The sequence below is a fragment of the Papilio xuthus genome, unplaced genomic scaffold (genome assembly GCF_000836235.2).
Source record: "Papilio xuthus unplaced genomic scaffold, Pxut_1.1 DF825017.1, whole genome shotgun sequence".
Classification (NCBI taxonomy): Eukaryota; Metazoa; Arthropoda; class Insecta; order Lepidoptera; family Papilionidae; genus Papilio; species Papilio xuthus.
The window spans coordinates 3195936-3215252 of NW_013533632.1; the positions used below are offsets into that span (position 1 = coordinate 3195936).

Genomic DNA, 19317 nt, shown 5'->3' on the forward strand with positions numbered 1-19317 from the left:
CTTTAGCCATAACAGTAAATAAAGCGCTGTATATCAAAGTCTTCCTCGCGTTAGCAACTTTTACTTTATATTGATGATACATGATCTTTTAACATATGTTCGTTAATTATACGATCATTGTTCTTTCGCAAATAATGTCTGTTTGTTCGTCTTCTAGACGTTCTTATCAATTGACAGATTTAGATGAAACTTTGGCATGATATTCTCAGGAAGCTAGGGAAGGTTTCTTAGTTTAAAGTATTCTTTCTTGCTTTACCTTAAGTTGCATTCCAATACATGCAATAAATGTACCATAAGATCTCGAGAATAAAATGCATACAAATAATCTTTTGTTTTGGTAGATTTTTAAAACTGTGTAACTGAAAATCCGACACTCTGTCGGTGTACTGGCGCAACACTTGCCTTACGAAAATGTCGACGTTTATGTCCCCTCACTAATCATTCTGACACTTGACTTGGTAATGGAAGCGCGCTATTCGCGCTAAAGGATTCCAATTGATAGTGTCTTAAATAACCAATATTATACTGCCTTATGTATGATAAGGTGTCTTATGGATGAAGACCATAGTATGGAATACTTACGGACGGAGTCGAGGGCATCATCTAGGTCGTAAAAAAAATTACGTAGCCCAAATAAAAACAAAAGTTTATAAAAGAGTTAAATAAAGATACAATGTTCGCTATCGTTAATGTTTGTGTAATTCCGATTATATTCTAAGAAGGTATGGAGTTTGCGGATGTTTAATTAATCTCAAGTTCGTACTAGTGCACCTATCCTTTGATCTTCAATATGCCTACCAAATGCTTTGATACTATACCTAAAAGATTTGTTTAAGAGTTGCTCTGATAATGAATGTTTTGTATACGATTTTTACCTTTAACTAATTTGCTGATGGTACTAGAAATGGGACGTGGCTTGCGATGCATGTATTACTTGAAAGGTACTGACAGCAAATGAGAATTTTAATTGTCGAATCGTGTATAAGATAACACTATCCTCACGCTGTTTATTCAAAGAGAAAAGAGAGATGACAATATTGTTGTTTACGAGTACTCATCGATGGACCTACGACTATTAAATATTTTCGCGACGCATCGCCTAGAAATAACGTCTCTCGTTCTCCTAAAAGAACGGGTCAGTTGGCCTTAAAACGGCCCACTGTTAGCACGAAGTTAGAAACGTTTAATTTACGACCATACCAGCATTGTTCATTGAGTACGCGGCGGGTTGATTGTCGATATTAAAAGTGTCAGGCGTTGGCTGCCGGAAATTCATTGATAGATTTAATCGCCCGCACTGAAATAACGTATTGCGGGGTTCGATTCGGCGAGTAAATTGCGAAGTCATTAATGCCGTCCGGTTGCACCGTACGGTTCTAAAAACTGCAGCTATTTCAGCTTACGTATATGTATCCTTGAAGCTTGTAGTCTGGTATAAATCATAGATACCATTTTATGTTACTTGTTGATGACGTCACTTATTCAATTAAGAAATGTTATTTTAGACAAATATGTAGAGGATATAGTGAAGTAAAACCAACATACTGTCTAAGAAGAGAACGAAGTTTCTTTTTTTTTTAAATCATAAGGTGGCAAACGAGCGAGCGGCCACCTGAAATCGCTGAAATAGCGAAGTTACCGTTGCCCATAGACATACGCAATTGCATATGCGTTGCCTACCTTTAATCGACGGAGGGGAGGATGGACAGGAAGAAGATATTTTCCCTTTCCATGCATCCTCTCATCCGGAAAGTCCACTTCCACTTCCCATCCTTTCCGTATAAGAAAAAGGGTGGGAAGGGAAAGAGGACTAAATTAGGCCTCCGGGACGCACACTCATCAGACGAAACGCGTAATTGCTTCCATTTGTCGCCTGTTTTTTGTGTGGTCGTGGTATTTCACCGGACGAGCCAGGCCAATTCGTGAGAAGATGTTAAAGCGGGCTCTACCACTGTTGAAGTGTTGAATGTATACCAACTAGCAATATTAAAATAAAAAGCAAACAAAAATCTTTATTAAAAAAGAAAAATTCTATTCCTGAAGATTTTTAAGGCACAAACCTTCACTAGCATCCTAACAATTTTTCTATATCAATTTTATTAAATACGCTATTGATTACTACTTAATTCCTTTCTTATCTTTCTGTTCCGAATTCATGTCTGTTAAAAATGTTAAAAGTGAGTGTCAATGAAGTATTATACATATACTGAATAAATTCATTAATCTACTAGAAGAATGTTCAATAAAAAGCGTAAGCTGCATTTGACCCTTATGGTACAATTGTGATCGTAAAGCTGGGTGTGACGAATCCCGTACAAATAGGAGCGAACACTTCTCGGTTATAATGTGATAGTGGTACGCCGAGGCTTTTACTGCAGTTTACACCTAAATCGATTGGACATCGAATTAAATTGATTCGATCTGTGAACGGCGATAATTTATTTATGATCCGGTTTATCATTATATGTCCAACTTATGTTTCACGACAAATGCCCGCAAAAATATCGCTTGCAGCTTTTCGCATATCGCATTTTATTAGGAAGTTATTCTTTTTATCCATTTAATTAAAAAAACAAAACAAATACATAAAACGTAAATATTATTTATATAAAATTATTTGTTAATATAAAATTCCATTATTAATTTAATCACAACAAGACAAGGAAAATGATAGCCAATTAGTAAAAAAGACTCAGGAAACGGAAAGAAAATCGTACAAAATAATAATACGTTTGTATCAAAACACTAATTAGATTACTAACCGTGGGTTTCTGACACCCAAATCTTTGTAAAAAAAATACTGTCATACCTTTCATTATTTTTGAAACCCACAATAAGTGATATAAGGCTCAGTATGTCTAATAGGGTGTCGTTTCCAAATCAGTAGTGCATTTAATTGTATCATTCAGAAACTGAAAACTTAAGGCGAGTATTCATGTAGCTTGATTTTACCGACATAACGAGGTGGGCACACTAACACGGTAAGGCACACGGAGGAAACAAAATGAAACACTGTACAAGCACTGTGTATAAATGTAAACTAGCATTGATAAATAATTCTTTATTTCGTTGTAACAGATATATTATTTATAAAATTAACAAAATTGCATCATCAAAATAAATCTTTGTTATATAGCTTTTTATCTTCTCATTTCAAACTGTTTCCCGCTTAATTTTCTTTTTATTCATTTTTGTCTATTGCATTCTCAGTTGCCAGTAACTATTATAATTAATAATTATGTTTTATTCTTCATTTGTCTTATTGAATGTTCTTTTACGTTTTTAATGTCAATACAATTACGCACAGCGCCATCTTGCGTGCGATAAGTGCTACCCATATCGTGCTGGTTTCTAAATGAAAATGTTATAAATAGGTTCATATTGTTATTTAGAAGTATAAAGCTTATAATGTTAGCTGAATTGATTAGATAATGTAGTCATGTAATACACGTAATAATATTTGTTTCCCGCGACTTCATCCGCGTGAAGTTTAAAAGTGGAAAATGACCATTACTACTAAGACCTTTAGAGATTAGATTAAAAAACCTTTTCTATTCTACAAACTTTTACCCCCAACCTGCGGTCTATTTTGAATGAACTAAAAATCCTACCTAGTAGTCGACTATGTACTAACAGAAACGTCTATGTAAAATTTCAAGTCTCTAGGTCCAATAGTTGATAGTTATGTAAGTTTACTCTTTTATATATAGAATGATGATTAATACATAAAATATAAATAATATCCGTGACCATGACCATTTTACGTTGTTCTAGAATAACTCTAATCTGTAAACTTTACTTATTTTCGTAAACACGAGACATTAATTACTCGCAGATTTATAACTAGTACGCATTGTTTAAGTATCAACAAAATACGGAATAAATTTATTTATGTTATATAAATAATATGAATGCAAAAATTATTCACTTGTCTGCGTGCTATCTACATTATACCTAAATAAAATACAATCCTTACATTCTTGTTTCGACATGTTTTAAGGAGTGTACAATAAAACAAATTTATTACTTATTAATTATCACTCGTTATTGTTGACTCAAATAGGAGTGTCAGTTTAAATTTATCTCCCACGTTTATAACATAAGATATACGAATCGACGAAAATAGTTTCTCTTCTAGAAATATCAGTGCTCTTTAAATTTTTCTATGGAATGTGTTTTTGTCAATTTGTTGAACTTAATTATATTTTTTTCTAAAGATAAATAATATACGAGCTGAGATTTGCTGTTATCTAACACAACGACATCGGTGCTATCTAGCGGGCGCAGTAATCACTCTCGAACCCCTGACGTCAGTTAACGGTCACGTCCCCTTAACCTCTCTGTGCTCTTGTTGCAAACCGTTTATAACTCAATACGATTACAATAAAAAAATGTACGTGTACGTCTACACATAACAGATTCACTACCGTACACACATAGGCAATCTGTGTACATTTCTCATACTAAAACTACCTTAGTGACCATCTAGACTAAGGGTATAGTTTATTTGTTTGCGTCCAAAGGCAGCTCGCAGTTGCCTGAAGCTCCAGTAGCACAAATATTGAACTAACTATAAGTCACAAGCTCAAACTTGTACTATTATACCCTAAAGTCATCGTATATCGGATTTCGTAACATCCTATATATTAATTACTATACAGTTGGTTACCTTATCTGAGGACTAGCTTGACCTTCTTCGTATGACCTACATTACGGCCATCGTTGAAGCATTAAAGTAGATCAGAGCTGACATTATTATCATCAACAAAGGGTTGTAAATAATAATATAACGTTACCTAAGTACATCTTATCTAGTGGCATTTTCCAATGTCAACATATTTATTAAAGACGCAAAAGGGAAAATATTTTCATTATATGATTTATTTACGACACGTGCATTTAAAATATATGTGTCACCACTAAACTGTAAACAGCTTGTAATCTTACTACTCTACAATGATTTTAACTTATATAACTAACTAGATGTCGCCCGCGAATCTGCTCGGAATTAAAATCAAATATAATTAGTAGCTCATGTGTTCTTTTAGGCTATTTTCTATATGTATTCCAAATTTCAGCCGTTGTGGATTACCTTAAAGAAACATCCATCCTTCCATCTAAACACACATTTATATTGTTAGTAAGATGAAATGGTTCAGAGAGACTTGAGAATGCTTGACTTCATCATGAAAAACCAACAACAACCAAGATGACTTCAAGATGTAAACATTAAAAATAAACTGGAAAATGAACTTAGAAAAAATTGTTAACCTAAGTAGGAAGTACTTTGAAAGATAAGTCAAACCAAGTAAAAATGCGGTCTGACTAAAAAAATATAAAAAGCTGACGGGTGTACATAACGCGGAAAGACGTAAAAACTGCGACTTATACAACGTCAAACGGTCCTAAACAATTATGAAAGAATGAATCAGTATAAAATTGCGGAAGTGTTGCTAAAGTTACCTAAGAAAAAAAAAACAGCCGTATACAAGACGTTATCTAACCAAAGCCTATCGACGTCAGCGACCAATCTTACAATACCCCCCCTCTACCTTACTTAGAACCTTACGTTATTAAACTTTATTGTTTGAGAGAACAATTACCTTTTGTACGAGTGAGTATCGACATTATCAGTGGACGCGTTAAATAACGTCCAAGTCTCGGGTTCGACTACTTGGCGTAACACGCCAGAGTCGTTACCACTTTTTATTAATGCTTTGTTCTCCTTACTCCTGGTCCTTTGTAATATACATATTCCATACACTATCCATACAAAGTTAAATGTAAAAATATTTCAAAACTCTTTAGTAATATGTATCTTATTGAGGTACTAACCATGGGTTTCAGAGACTAACATTTCTGTATTAAACATATCGTCATCCATGTCATTATCTTTGACAACACAGATATAACAAATTTTTTGAACGGAGATTTTGGTTTCAGAAACTCACGGTAAGTAAAGCGTTATAATTAGGTTGTTATTATACTCAAAATAGTCCACTTAGGGTGAGTTTTTGACATAGAATTACAAATATTGGAAGATATATGACAGGAAAAAAGATATTTTACCTTTTACTAGTATTATATTATAAATGCGAATATTTAGATTGATGGATGGACGGATGGATAGATGTTTGAAGGTATGTCCAGAACGGCTTCACGGATCTCTATGTAATTTGGCTTATGTAAAGAACTTAGCTTTGAAGAACACGTACGCTACCAATTAAGTTTATTATTAAATCAGCGCGGACGAAGTTGAATTTTGGTTTCAGAAACCAACGATTAATTTATACTGTTTGTTAGATGTAATGTAATTGCTAATTTGAGGTTTCCTATAGCTCCGCTGTAATATGTGTTAAGGTCACCACATTGTACAAAGGCATGATTTGTAAATATTAAATAATAAGCCATTGTAATGCACTATAGTCTTCAGGTTACTCCCAAAAAGAAACCGTGGTTTTCTGAGATCTATTTTATCAAAGATGATAGACATGATGAAAGATATTATGATATGTTTCATACAGAGATTTTCACCTCAAAAACCAATTAACCGTTCACGCTAAAGATAGGTTTATGTCTATAGACTGACAAACATAAGACAGAATTAATATCGTAGAAATTATATTGCAATTAATTAGGTGTAATATAGTTTATCTTTTTACATTATTATTTGCCGATTTTTCCTTTTTAATGATATTTTAATAATTTCGAAATTTATATATAATTAAAAAACTCCCAACTTTAATGTTCATATTCAATTTAATTCAGATCCATTCCTTTTTATATTACCTGTTCCAATTTATTTATAAACCAATTTCATTTTAATGAAAATAACAATTTTTGTTTACCCAAATTATCGCCAGCAAAGTGATAAAAAGTTAAGGTTAAAAACAGTATCAGTAATTATTAAATTCGGTTTTAACTGTCATGATAAATATCACTTATCAGGGCAAAAAAACAGACACTTATTAAAAAATTTAAAAAAACAAATATGTTCCGATAAATTTTCAATACATCTGAATCAAAATGTTCTTCATAATCGAAAATTGGTAGAACAAGGTGCGCTTATATCTGGAAATATTCGAAGTTAAAGTGTCATATACAAACTTGTTCATTCTTAACGTAGAAGAAATGAGTCAAGTAACGACTCAGCTTTCATAGAACATGGGTCCGTCGTGTCATCCACTAGACTAGTCAATGAAACTATGACTCAATTATTTATAAAGAGGCATTCAATCTCACTTATTTGTAGTAAGAAGAAAATAAAATGCATATTCGTTTCAAGTAAACATAAGAGATATGTTGGATTGGATCAATGAATGAGTTATGGTATATCTCCCCGAGTTGTTATTGATAATATTATATATAACACCATGTTTTAATTTATATCGTAAGTACAAATATAACAAAATACCTTAGAAATGTGATCATCAAGGTATATATGGTATAACACTAAAAGTAAAAGAAGGAAAAATTTAAGGCAATAAACAGTAAAAGTTGATTTATAAAAGATCATCCTGACGACATTTTTATCAGTGGTAGAGCCCGCTTTAACATCTTAGCACGAATTGTCCCGGCTCGTCCGGTGAAATACCACAACCACACAATACAGGCGTCAAGTGGAAGCAATTCCGTGTTTCGTCTGATGTGTGTGCGTCCCGGAGGCCTAATTTAGTCCTCTTTCCCTTCCCGCCCTTTATCAAAATAAATTTTACGCTACGTCCAAGAAAAAATTCTAGGAAAAGTAGGTTTAGACTTAAAAATATCTTAGATGTATCTAGTATTAATATCATACGTTTATAGTAACCATATAGAGGGCGCTAGTGGTGATAAAACATTATCTCGATTAAAGAATATTTAATCAATAATATTAGAGTCTGCAAAAATATTGTTAAGCTGAGATTTATTACTAAAATATTCACTAAACAATAGGTGCGTGTTTATAAAATTATTATAAATCTATTAACTACGAGTATTAGCTTCTCGTTGTTTAGTTTTTTAAAGTTTATGTAAATAAAGTTGATAGAAGAGTGTTCAGATGACCTGTGTTTAAATATACAACATTTGAAATAATCTCGCAATAGCGTACAAGACTTTTTACTTATTCTATATATTATATATTAAAATCAATTGCTGTTCGCTAGTCTCGCTAAAACTTGAGAACGGCTGAACGGAGTTATCTTATCTTAATCTTGAAATTTTCGTGGAGGTAGGGTAGGTTTAAAAGGTGAGAAAAATTCGAATGATTGCCGGAAACTAACTTATTTTTCATTTCACGCGGACAGAATCGCGGGCAACAGCTAGTATTGTATATTTTTAAAATTGTTTTATCTTTTTAACTTTAATAAGTTCTTTCATTAAATGGATACTTTTTAAATGGACTTTAAGTAAGCATTTTAAAAACAAAATTATTTTTAAAAAATTTCCTATGAAAGAAATACGTACTGGATTTAATTTAGAAAGAGCCCAATTTTCCGTGTTATTGTATGAATTCTACTATTCCTGGTAAAACTAAAAGCTAAAATTCATGGTATTATTTTTATTCTACTAACAATATTCATGTTACTACAGGTTTTAATTAATTCTTATTAAAATTTTCGAAGGCTAATTATATAATATTTGAGGGGTTTTTTAATCAGTTTATTAAAAGAGCTCATGAAAACACGCCTTGGAGTTATACCACCATCGGAACATTAATAAAAATACAATTTTCATTAAAATCATCATCATCAACCTGCCCTTATCCCAATTGAGGGTCGGCACAGTATATACTACTCCTCTATACATCTCTATCAGCCGTCATATCCGAATCTACCCCCTTCCTACGCATATCCTCTTTCACACATTCAATCTCATTACTTTTTTGCTTATATCATCATCATCCCTCCGCATAACATGTCCAAATCACGCTAATCTTTTACTGTGATACTTTAAAACTTCCTGTAATATATACATTTTTAACTTTATCCTTTCTTGTCACAACAAATCTATTAAAATGTTGATTCTAAAAACATACAAATAACATTGTCCTCGTGTAACTCGTGTCACTCGGATAAATAAAGAGGATTCACAACATTTGATTTACTCCGAAGTTGTTTTACGAAGTATTTCACAACGGCCTGACCAGGTGTTTGATAATAAAGCCCCCAGGTGTTTCACCTCTGTTAAAGTCAGATTCGCTAATTGAAGGAAAAGATTATGTTACTAGCTTCAGGCGACTGAAGAGGGAAGAGTTTGCTACTCATAAATTTGCTGCCATCAAAATAACATCGATAGGTATTTCAAAGCAATAAACATACCTTTTGTATTTGTCTTTTTTTATTTTTCTGATGATTTTTTACTTTTTATCACCCAGCCATTTCTTCTATAGGAGTTTTTGTTTTTATTTTAATACCCAATTTAATTTATTTTTTATTATTAATAAGCCTAATGTTATCTTCAATTTGCTGTTAGTTACACATATTATTACTTCTTTGCAAATTTTTCAAACAAACTTAGGGATATACTGTTAGGTTCGTATATGTTTGTTGCTACTACTGTTGCTTAATGATAATTTATTTAACTATTCAATACCAATATTTAATTATTATTACTAAGTGTTACTTAAAGAAACATATAATTCATAGTTAGATTCAATCATTGTAACGTAATTTTCAAAGAGTTACTTCATGTTGTGCAAATACCAAATACGTAATCAAAAATAAAAAAAAAATCAGAATCCAGCATGAAAAGCATCTCGACGTTGAGTAGTAAGTTATTCAACGGCATAGGTAATTCACACTGGTCCCGAACTAACGTTTCACAATTGTTATTTGTTATTAATTTCACGAACGATACGCCGGCTTTTAATGTTTTATAAATACGACGCATTGTTCTATAAGCGACACAATACCGTGCCGTGTTCGCGGCCTGCTCGAATCCGATATGCAACTACCTCGGCGCGCGGCCGCTGTCTGACGCATTCTTCGATGCAAGTAAATTGTCCGGATATTTGTTGGCAATTGTAGATTCTTCCATTATTCACAAGATCCTTTACTAGACTACTTCAATTTGTTAACTTCTTAATTTCAAATTCTACATGAATTAACCTATTTTAATCATAATTCATCACAATCTCCCTGCCTTACTCTCTGTAGGGTTGGTTCTACAGGTTTTTGCCACTCAGATCGATCTAATATTTGCTATTTCTCTCATTCCCTCCTTATCTTTTGCTTTTTTCTTTAAATAATATACATATAGCCTATACATAACCTATAATTTATTACTTTGAAATATATTAATTAAGGTATAGAGCAAATTTACTGTTTTAAATGTAGAGTTTTTATATGAATACAAAGAGAAAATGGGCTTTTGTAATGTTGGGGAACTGAAATCCAATATGGATATATCAATTTGTAGCGATCGGTGAAAACGAATCTGGCGTTATATAAAGTTAACCCCGCTTTTGTGAAGGGAAGTAGAGCCTGGGGCAGAATTATGTTATACTAGCTGTTGCTCGCAATTCCGTCCGCGAGGGATTAAATAAAACTTAATAAGTGGCCTATGTGTTCATTCAAACTATGTTCTACATATATTCCAAATTTCTGCGAAATCCATGCAGTCATGCTGGAGATATCTTCTAAAAACATTTTCACATTCACATTTACAATATTAGCAAGATCTCAATTTTGTTTCGGGTGTTATGTATTAATACATATAAATTACTCGTTAAAAAATAAACAACAAAATTTTGTTGTATTATAATATGTTTTAGATATTTATATAGAATTTAATTTAACTCGTGCTTTCCATTATAACGATAAAAATTGTGTATATCAAATTATAATTTTGAATTTATTGAAAATCGGTCTTGGTTATACGTCAATTTAAGTAACTGTCGCTCAGAGTTGTTAATTGATCGTTTACGTAAGACTTAGTGTAGTTCATGTTAAAGCATTAGGGAGAAGCAGAGCCTCTCTACGGACAATTAGGACACTAAGAAGTAGTAGAGTAGACACCCCTAACTTAGGGTAGGCACCAATCCCCTGTGATGAAGACTCAGTACAAGAGGAGACGATTGTATGTAGGTTGAATTTCTAAGTGCAATGAACATATGGCGTTGTATGATATCATTTTTCTCTACCGCACTTGTAACGGGACAAACACGGACATTGTTTATTATAAAAAGATAAATCTTAATATAATACAGCACGAACGTATCATACGAAATACAAGATTAATACATATTGTAATACTTGGAAAAGTTAAAAATTAACGTAAAACAATTTGAAAAGAAAATGGTTCTTGACAGATGGACGACAAAGTAATCCTATAAGAGTTCCGTTTTTTTCCTTTCGAGGTACGGAACCCTAACAAACTTTATTATAAGATGGTACACGATATATTCTCTCCAAATAGTCAGTATGTATAATATCAATAACAAGAAGTATATAGTACTTATTAATATTTAAATTCTAATTAATGAAATAAATTATTATTTGTCGCGTAAAAAAACTAAACAGTAAATTCAATTTTTTTTATTTTGTATCTTCAAGGTCAACCAAATATTCCATTTCTTTTAAGAAAAGAGGGCAAATGATAAGCGGGAATACCAAGGTGATAATTGACGCCCTATATGGATATCCGCAACACTAGAGAAATTACAGAACTTACCATGTTTGCATTGCCAAAACATTCGCACAAAAACATATTTCTATCTCAGTTTTCTCAAAAAGTATGAAAGTGACAACATTATGTTACATATGCTTTGGTATTAGAAATTGATGGTAAATTCCATAAAGAAGATTATTATCTTTTCGTCGTGTCTTCATTTGTTTGCAGTTATATGTCTTGTTAATAGTATTCTCCGTTAATTAATTTTAATAATGTGTATATTTTTGATTTGTTAACGTCTTATTTAACACCGCTTCAAGTAGGTTACGATCTGTGTGCTTGTTTAGTTACCTACAAAGCTAAGCGAAGAATTCCACGAAATCCATGTCGGGAGTCACGTACGCGTAAGATTGGCTAAATCTCAACAGTTAAATACAATAATACAATAATATGAACAGCTTTACAACAATTTCTGACGTTAAATGTATATACATCTTCCCTCATCCACTTCCCCCCTAAATTAAGCCCGATTTTAAACGTAAAAAGCAACAACGGGCACAAAAAAGTGCAGGTCCAAAGAAGAAACAGAACAGATATTCGTTTCTTAGTAATATATATTTTATTAATTATATAAATGGATGTTTGTTACGGCGTCATACCAAACGGATAAAGTACAGACTGAATAATGTAAAGAGTTACTTTTCATCCCAGAAAAATGTACGGTTTCTATTATTTTTTTCCTTGAACCAATTAAATAATACTAAATAACTCAGTAATTAAATAAAGACACAGTTATTCCCACGTGGATGACGTCGCGTGCAACACATAGTATGTATAATAACCTCAAAGATTCAATGTCTTGCAATATTCAACAGTTTCGTCGGCTTACGACACCCGGACCTGTATCCAAGAGAACAATGGCGTTAACGCGAGCTCCCAGAGTGTGAAACCTGACGAGGAACTATCGCGAGTGTACCAAACACTCACAATGCCAGGACTTTCCCGGGACGATACTGCTAACTCCAACAGGTAAGAGTGCTATAATTTATATCACATATACACAGTTGTTATTAATATCAAACAGACTTCATAACAATGAGTACAATTTAATATAATTACAAATTAGGTTAATAGTTGTTTTAACACTTTCAATGGCGGCAAATGCGATAAGTTTTATTTATTTATTATGTTTGAATTTAACTAAACTTTTTCATGTGTTTTCTTTGCGAATTTCTAGTTTTACTGTTCTAGAGTGACCTTATTTACTTTACCTATATTTGATCTGTTTATTATTTATTGTTATTTTTTGTGGCCGTTCCAGCAGCGACTCGAAAATTAAATCAAAGCCCACGACGCCGTCAAGCCCCGGAGGAAGCTCTTCGGAAATAAAACCACAGTCGACAACACCAACGTCGCAAGCATTGACAAAGCCACCCTTTTCATACGTGGCCTTAATAACAATGGCCATAGAAAACAGCCAATCTAAACGGGCGACGCTTAGTGAGATTTATGCGTACATAACTAAAGAATTCCCGTTTTTCGAAAAGAATAAGAAGGGTTGGCAGAATTCTATAAGGCACAACTTAAGTCTTAACGAATGCTTCATTAAGGTGCCACGAGAAGGTGGTGGGGAAAGGAAGGGGAATTATTGGACTCTTGGTAAGTTTGATATTTTGAAAATGTGCCTTCATTTGTTCATATTTCATTGATGTTTTTGTGCCCGTGTGCTTTGTAGCATTGCGAAGGTTAAGGTAGCTGGCGACCATAGACGATGCGAAATGCTGGCGATGCAGTGCGCGTTAGTTTAGATTAACGATTACGTTTGTGTCAGTTGAGTGTTGTTTTAGATCCGCAATGCAGGGGAATGTTCGAGGGTGGCAACTACAAGCGGCGTCGCAGGATGAAGCGACCTTTCCGGGCTACGCCGTACACGAAAACGTTGTTCGGCGACGGCTACCACGTGACTCACGTTGCTCAGCATGCCCATATGCAGTCTCTGCCGCTGAGCGCCAGGAATTACTTCGGTTCAAGTTCGCCGTATCCACCATCCTACCCGAGATATGACACGTGAGTCTTATATTTATTTATTAATTAAATTTACAAATGAGGTTCCGAATAGAGACCCTTTTAAAGGAACAATGGTTGCAAGAGTAGAATTTGGTTGTTATTCCTGGAGATCTGTTAAACAAACGACGAACTTACTCCGTTTGGAATTATGTTTAAAAGAAAAAGTATGACATATAATATTTTGCATTGTATTTCTATCACGATCTTTAAGCCTAACAACCCTTATAGACTCTTGGTATCAAATATGTTTAATCTACAAACTAGGCTCTTTACTTTTTATATTGTGTTGACTGGCAAAAAATATGGCTTTTAGAAAAGTAAGATACGTATAAAAAGTATAATCGAAATCTGTCCAGTGGTTTACGAACACATCGAGAAGTTGACAAACATCGATTTTCTTTATTCGACATTGTTCGCACTTGCTTACAGAAACTAGCAATAGGATCTTAATAATAACGGGTATTAAATAAAAACAGCAGATGATGAAGTTAAATTAATTCGTGATAATTGCAATATATTTTTTGTGGTACTTGTTATTGTCAAAGCGCGATAACCTCGGATATTAATGTTAACTTGAGGTTTTATTATTCAGTCACTCCCACTGATGTTTTTTAGTTTTATCTGCCATTGAAAGATAGAGAAATATCTTTGATGAAATATATGTACATAACATTGAATTTGCGCGCACAGATTCGTACACGAGGCCAAAGTAATACTTTTAAAAGTATACAATAGGTAATTATGATAGTTATTATTTCATAATTGGTTCTTAAGATCTTCATCGCATTTTTATATAATTACACAAATTTGATTTTGTCTACGTTCACTTACTAAAAACTAAATAAAATTACTTTTAATGCACTTAAAGAGACTACAGATTTCTAAAGTTAAATATTTCTTCCATTGCCTTTAAGAGTATTTCCTCCTCACGTGGCCTACATTTTAAAAGTTTCCATCCCAGTCTTGTAAATATCTTTCAAGCACGTATTTCAAAATACTTTAAAATATTTGTCTTCCAGTTGTACTGTCTTTTGCGTCAATATAAACTGATATTAGATCTTTACACCAAAAACTAAATTGCACTGACTCATTAGCTCTCAGAAATCCCCTTGTCAAACAGTCGTAATATCTTTGTCAAACTATAGTTGAATTGTCTAATTGTAGAGAGAACTAATCGTAATAACAGCGCCACTATAACCGGGTCAAATAAGTTTACTAAACTATACACATTTTATGCACATCCATTCTTAACTAGGTATAAAGTGGGTGTGTTTAATAGATTACAGTTGAATTCTAATAATACTTACGTTATTCAAATTGTGTGATATTCATAAACGAACCGTGACACATTATTACAAATTAATTATAATTGTTTACATTTCTCATACTAATGTTTACAAAACAAACGCTTATGATTTAGTGATATGTTCTTGTACTTCCCGTTCCCCATACCCGTGTGTCTTGAACTGTAAAGTGTTAAAGTGATAACATGCTGCATAACATGTTTGCTTTAATTGTATCTCAGGTACATCCAAACTTGACCTTGATATCAATTCGAATGTTGTGTCTCATTGCTACATCAAGAAAATAAATATTATTCATATAATGTGGTTGATACAATCGATATCTTCTTACTTATGTTTTCATTTATTCTTGTATCAACATCTTATGTTATGAAGGGAACAAAGTTTGATTTGTTGCCAATTATTTCATTTAAATTCTAGATTATATGTTGTGTACGTGTTGCATATCTTGTTTGTCAAGGACTATAAGGCCTTGAAATGTAGTATGACACATTCCACGATAGTGGATTCATCGTAAGAGAGTGGTTATATAATGAGCAGACCGCACCTAGAACTTACTAAAATGTACTAATAACAGAAGATCCATAATACCATGCTTTTCGCGTCATACAACGATGCTACTTAATATTAAAATCCAACCTTCTATGTGACATAGTTTAATGGTTTCGATATTCTTTGGTCTTTTGTCTTTTAATTTCCAATCCGCTAATGCGATGTAGCCATAATGGCGGATCGTGTTTTGTCATGTGACGATGCGCAGAGACATTTGAAGGCAGCAAAGCGTGCGCAGTTTCCCCACCTGAAAATCACTTGCGCAGACACACGCTCGAAGCAAACCACGAGCTACTAAACTGAATCTTTTCATATTAGTGGATATTCTGGATCTAAATGCATGTACGAAAGTCAAGTTCGTAGTCACGATCTAACAATAGTTGGCTGGCAACGGTGTGCCATTGGCCGAGCAGGTACGCTGGGCGGAGTCTTTACTTTATCTCTGCCTATTTATTCATAACGACTCATGAGATTGCGTTAACCGAACCGGTTCTATGCACACACGGCTCACCGTCTATATTAATTAGTTGTCACGCTCAAACAAGTTATGAACAATTTCAGAGGCGTAGAAGTTTACTTCGCTTATAGGTCCTTTAAGACATTAATATCGTGGTTAAGTAAGGCTATTTTATTTGTCCGACAACACGTTCTTAATGAGTCAGGTATTGAGATGACGGACTTAATATATATTTATCATGTTACATAATCGAATTGAGCTTATGTTTCTATATTATATTTGATAGGTAGAGTTAACAAATATAATGTATCACACTACAGTTAAGGACATTAGCTTCTTATTGACACACGACTACTGCAATAGAATGGGAATCAAGGCTTGTTTTTGTTAATAAATTAAAAAACTGGTCAAGCTCTTAGTAATTATGTTGGTACTTGGAGAGTCAAACTTAATGGTCCTAGAAAGATCTTCAGTTTGGATTATTACTATTACTAATTGAGGGTATAATAGGCTAGTGATGGGTCGGTTGTCAGGTAATTAAAATCTTTTATCGTATGACCTTTCCAATTAACAATATCGTATTTTATTTTCAGGACTTGGCTGACCCAGCCGCCAGGAGGTTTGAACTACGCGAGCGCGTGCGGTGGCATGGGCAGGAGTCCTCCAAGCTCCACTCATACATCTTTGCCTCACCAGCCGTCACCCGTCTCCGTCAATCCGTTCGCCTCGCATCAACTACAGGGCCAGGTACTACTACACTTTGTAAAATATTATTCAAAGTAGTTAGTAATATCATCAACTATGGTGCAAAGTGTATGAATGTGTCTTCAAATCAGCATGAAGGAAAATCTTACTTTAGTGGTTATTTAGGGTTAGGTTTATATGAGATATATTTTATTTTTTTAATTTTATTGGATACAAAATACAGTTTACAATCCCGCTCCTGTGACTGACCGTAGTATTTTAAAGACTCCGCTAACACCCCCCCCCCCTAAACGGGTAACGTAGTATGGGTACGTTCCCGAAGTAGTTAAGTCCACCAAAAAAATAGGAAGATAAATCTCAATTCTTTCTGGTCGGTGACTAATTTAAGATTGATTAGATAATCGTAAGATTTTCGAAGAGTACATAAATAATATTAAAATTATTAACAAAGTAAATGAAATAATATCCATATTAAAAATTCTCCGCTCCAAAAACATCATGTAATTGATGTTAAAGCTGCCGTACGTAACGATAAGGCGTATAGTTATTTTCATTTTCATCACCTAATCAAAGTGAGATTAAAATTTTAGTAGTGCATAAGCAATAAAACTAGGTGCTTGCAAATTGGCGTAATGACTACTTAATCCATTTACTAGCTTCATAAACAGTACAGAACTATGTTTCTTACATAAAATGCAACGTTATTTCTGATCGTTACTACGTTTTTAACATTAGCGATAATACAAAAGGCGTGTGAAAAAATACTTGCTTTACTTATGAGATTTTACATATCACACGAGAATACAATGTAAAAAAAACGTCATTTCTCGAATATGGGTTTGTTAAAGTACGTAGTATTTCATTTAAAATTTATATATCTTTGTATCTTATCCACGTAAAGTTATGCATAATATTCTCACCAAGTTTATTTTGTCAAAAATATATTTAACAAATTATTAAATCTAATGTATATTCAGAGCGAAGTGATTGAGAGTAGAATGAACAAGGTCAATATAAAGATGTTAATAAAAATTCAATTTTCCTTTCAGCTTCAAAGCCCTCTGCAGCCGATGCAGTCTATGTCTATGAACACTTACAACCAAATAGGAGTCGGCCTGGGTAGGTATCTTTATGATACTAGCTGTTGTTCGTGACTCGCTAAAGCGAGGACGGAGTCAAGAACACAAGAACACACAGTCAAGAACACACAGGCTACTTGTTTACAAGTAGCCTGTGTGTTCTTCCAGACTATTCTCTGCATCTATGACAAATTTCATCATGATCCATGCAGTCGTTTAGAGATATCTTCTAATAAACATCAATCCATATAACATTCCCATTTATAATATTAAGAAGATTTTACAGCTTGAAATTAAACAAAAAAAAACTTAAGTACAAATTTACCAGCATTTTGGAAGGGGGAAATTAACTTCAGAAATTTTCAATTCCTTTCTTATGATACGAGTATTTTCTTTATTTTCTATTTTCCGTCTGACAAATAGGAACACCGGGTAACATTAAAATTATCCGTAGGAGGTTCGAATAACCTCAAATTTTTCTCATACACAGAATCATTATTTTAAGTCCCCTTGAAAACTATTTTTAAACGATAAAAATAATTAAAGTAGAGCTAAGTATTTTATATAATAGTTTTATGTATATGTATAATGGGTAATTGAAACATAAATAATCATTATGTTACGTGAGAAATAATAATCATAATAATCTCACGCGAGTATCATCATGTTTTAATTCCAAGCATTTGTGTCACTCATATAGTCTTGTACATATTTACACGCTTTCTACAAGAACTACGTCTTTTCTAATTTATAGAATATAAGTTTTATGATGTGGTATTTCATGAAAGGAATAAATTAACTATGTCTTTACGCTAACGGAATATAAGAGTCAAGCATGTCGTCTGATTTTTTTAAAATAATTTGAGTGATGACGTTTATCGAGTACTAACTTAATTAAAAAACTTAATTAGTTGCCCATGTGTTTTTCCAGGCTATGTTCTATATGTATGCCAAATTTCGTCGAGAACCGTTCAGCCGTTATGGAGATACCTTCTAACAAACATCCATCTATCTAAACATTCGCATTTATAAAATTAGTAAGATATTTTGTCTAATTGTTTCGGCAATAAAAAACATTATTTTATTCATTCCTTTACATCAAATACAAACATTTACAACAATTATACAGAGTTCTTGTAGAGAACCAAGCACGGCCAAGACTTAGCAACATTTGTAATCTCTACCTACCTACCTTGAAGTCGACAATTGTGTTCTTGTTTTATTTCCAGACGGTTCCCCGAGTCCAGGACCAGGATATGGACCACCGGGTGCATTTTCACCAACACGACACCACGACATTGTGACATCATCCGACGGTGCCGCTGCGAGATTCTCATTCTGGCCTGAAGGTAAGGTTTTTAAATAGAAACATGTTAAGTTTATAGAAAGAAATCAGTTCTACGGTCTATTACGGTTACAGTGCTTGGAATCAGAACATATTTACAAAGATAAAGGCTCAATAAGGAGAAAAACACAATTAACAAGGAATAAATTGGAAAGTTTTTATTCCAGTAAATGGTAAATCTCTAAATAAACATTTTAGGGACTAAAATCAAAACAT

The 19317-nt window shown here is 33.2% G+C and overlaps 1 protein-coding gene across 8 annotated transcripts in view; it reads left to right on the top strand.

Annotated features, from left to right (window-relative positions):
- The window catches only part of LOC106126318 (forkhead box protein L2), a 48460-nt gene that overhangs the window by 25158 nt on the left and 3985 nt on the right, over positions 1-19317 (top strand). For 6 of the 8 annotated variants that reach the window (XM_013323902.1, XM_013323899.1, XM_013323900.1 and 3 more), the window contains 6 exons: positions 12468-12621; positions 12914-13251; positions 13440-13659; positions 16566-16719; positions 17727-17796; positions 18986-19105. In XM_013323902.1, coding sequence (XP_013179356.1) covers positions 12468-12621; positions 12914-13251; positions 13440-13659; positions 16566-16719; positions 17727-17796; positions 18986-19105 — 1056 coding nt within the window. The remainder of the gene's footprint in view (positions 1-12467; positions 12622-12913; positions 13252-13439; positions 13660-16565; positions 16720-17726; positions 17797-18985; positions 19106-19317) is intronic. The other 2 variants (XM_013323907.1, XM_013323901.1) reach the window with 1 other exon arrangement.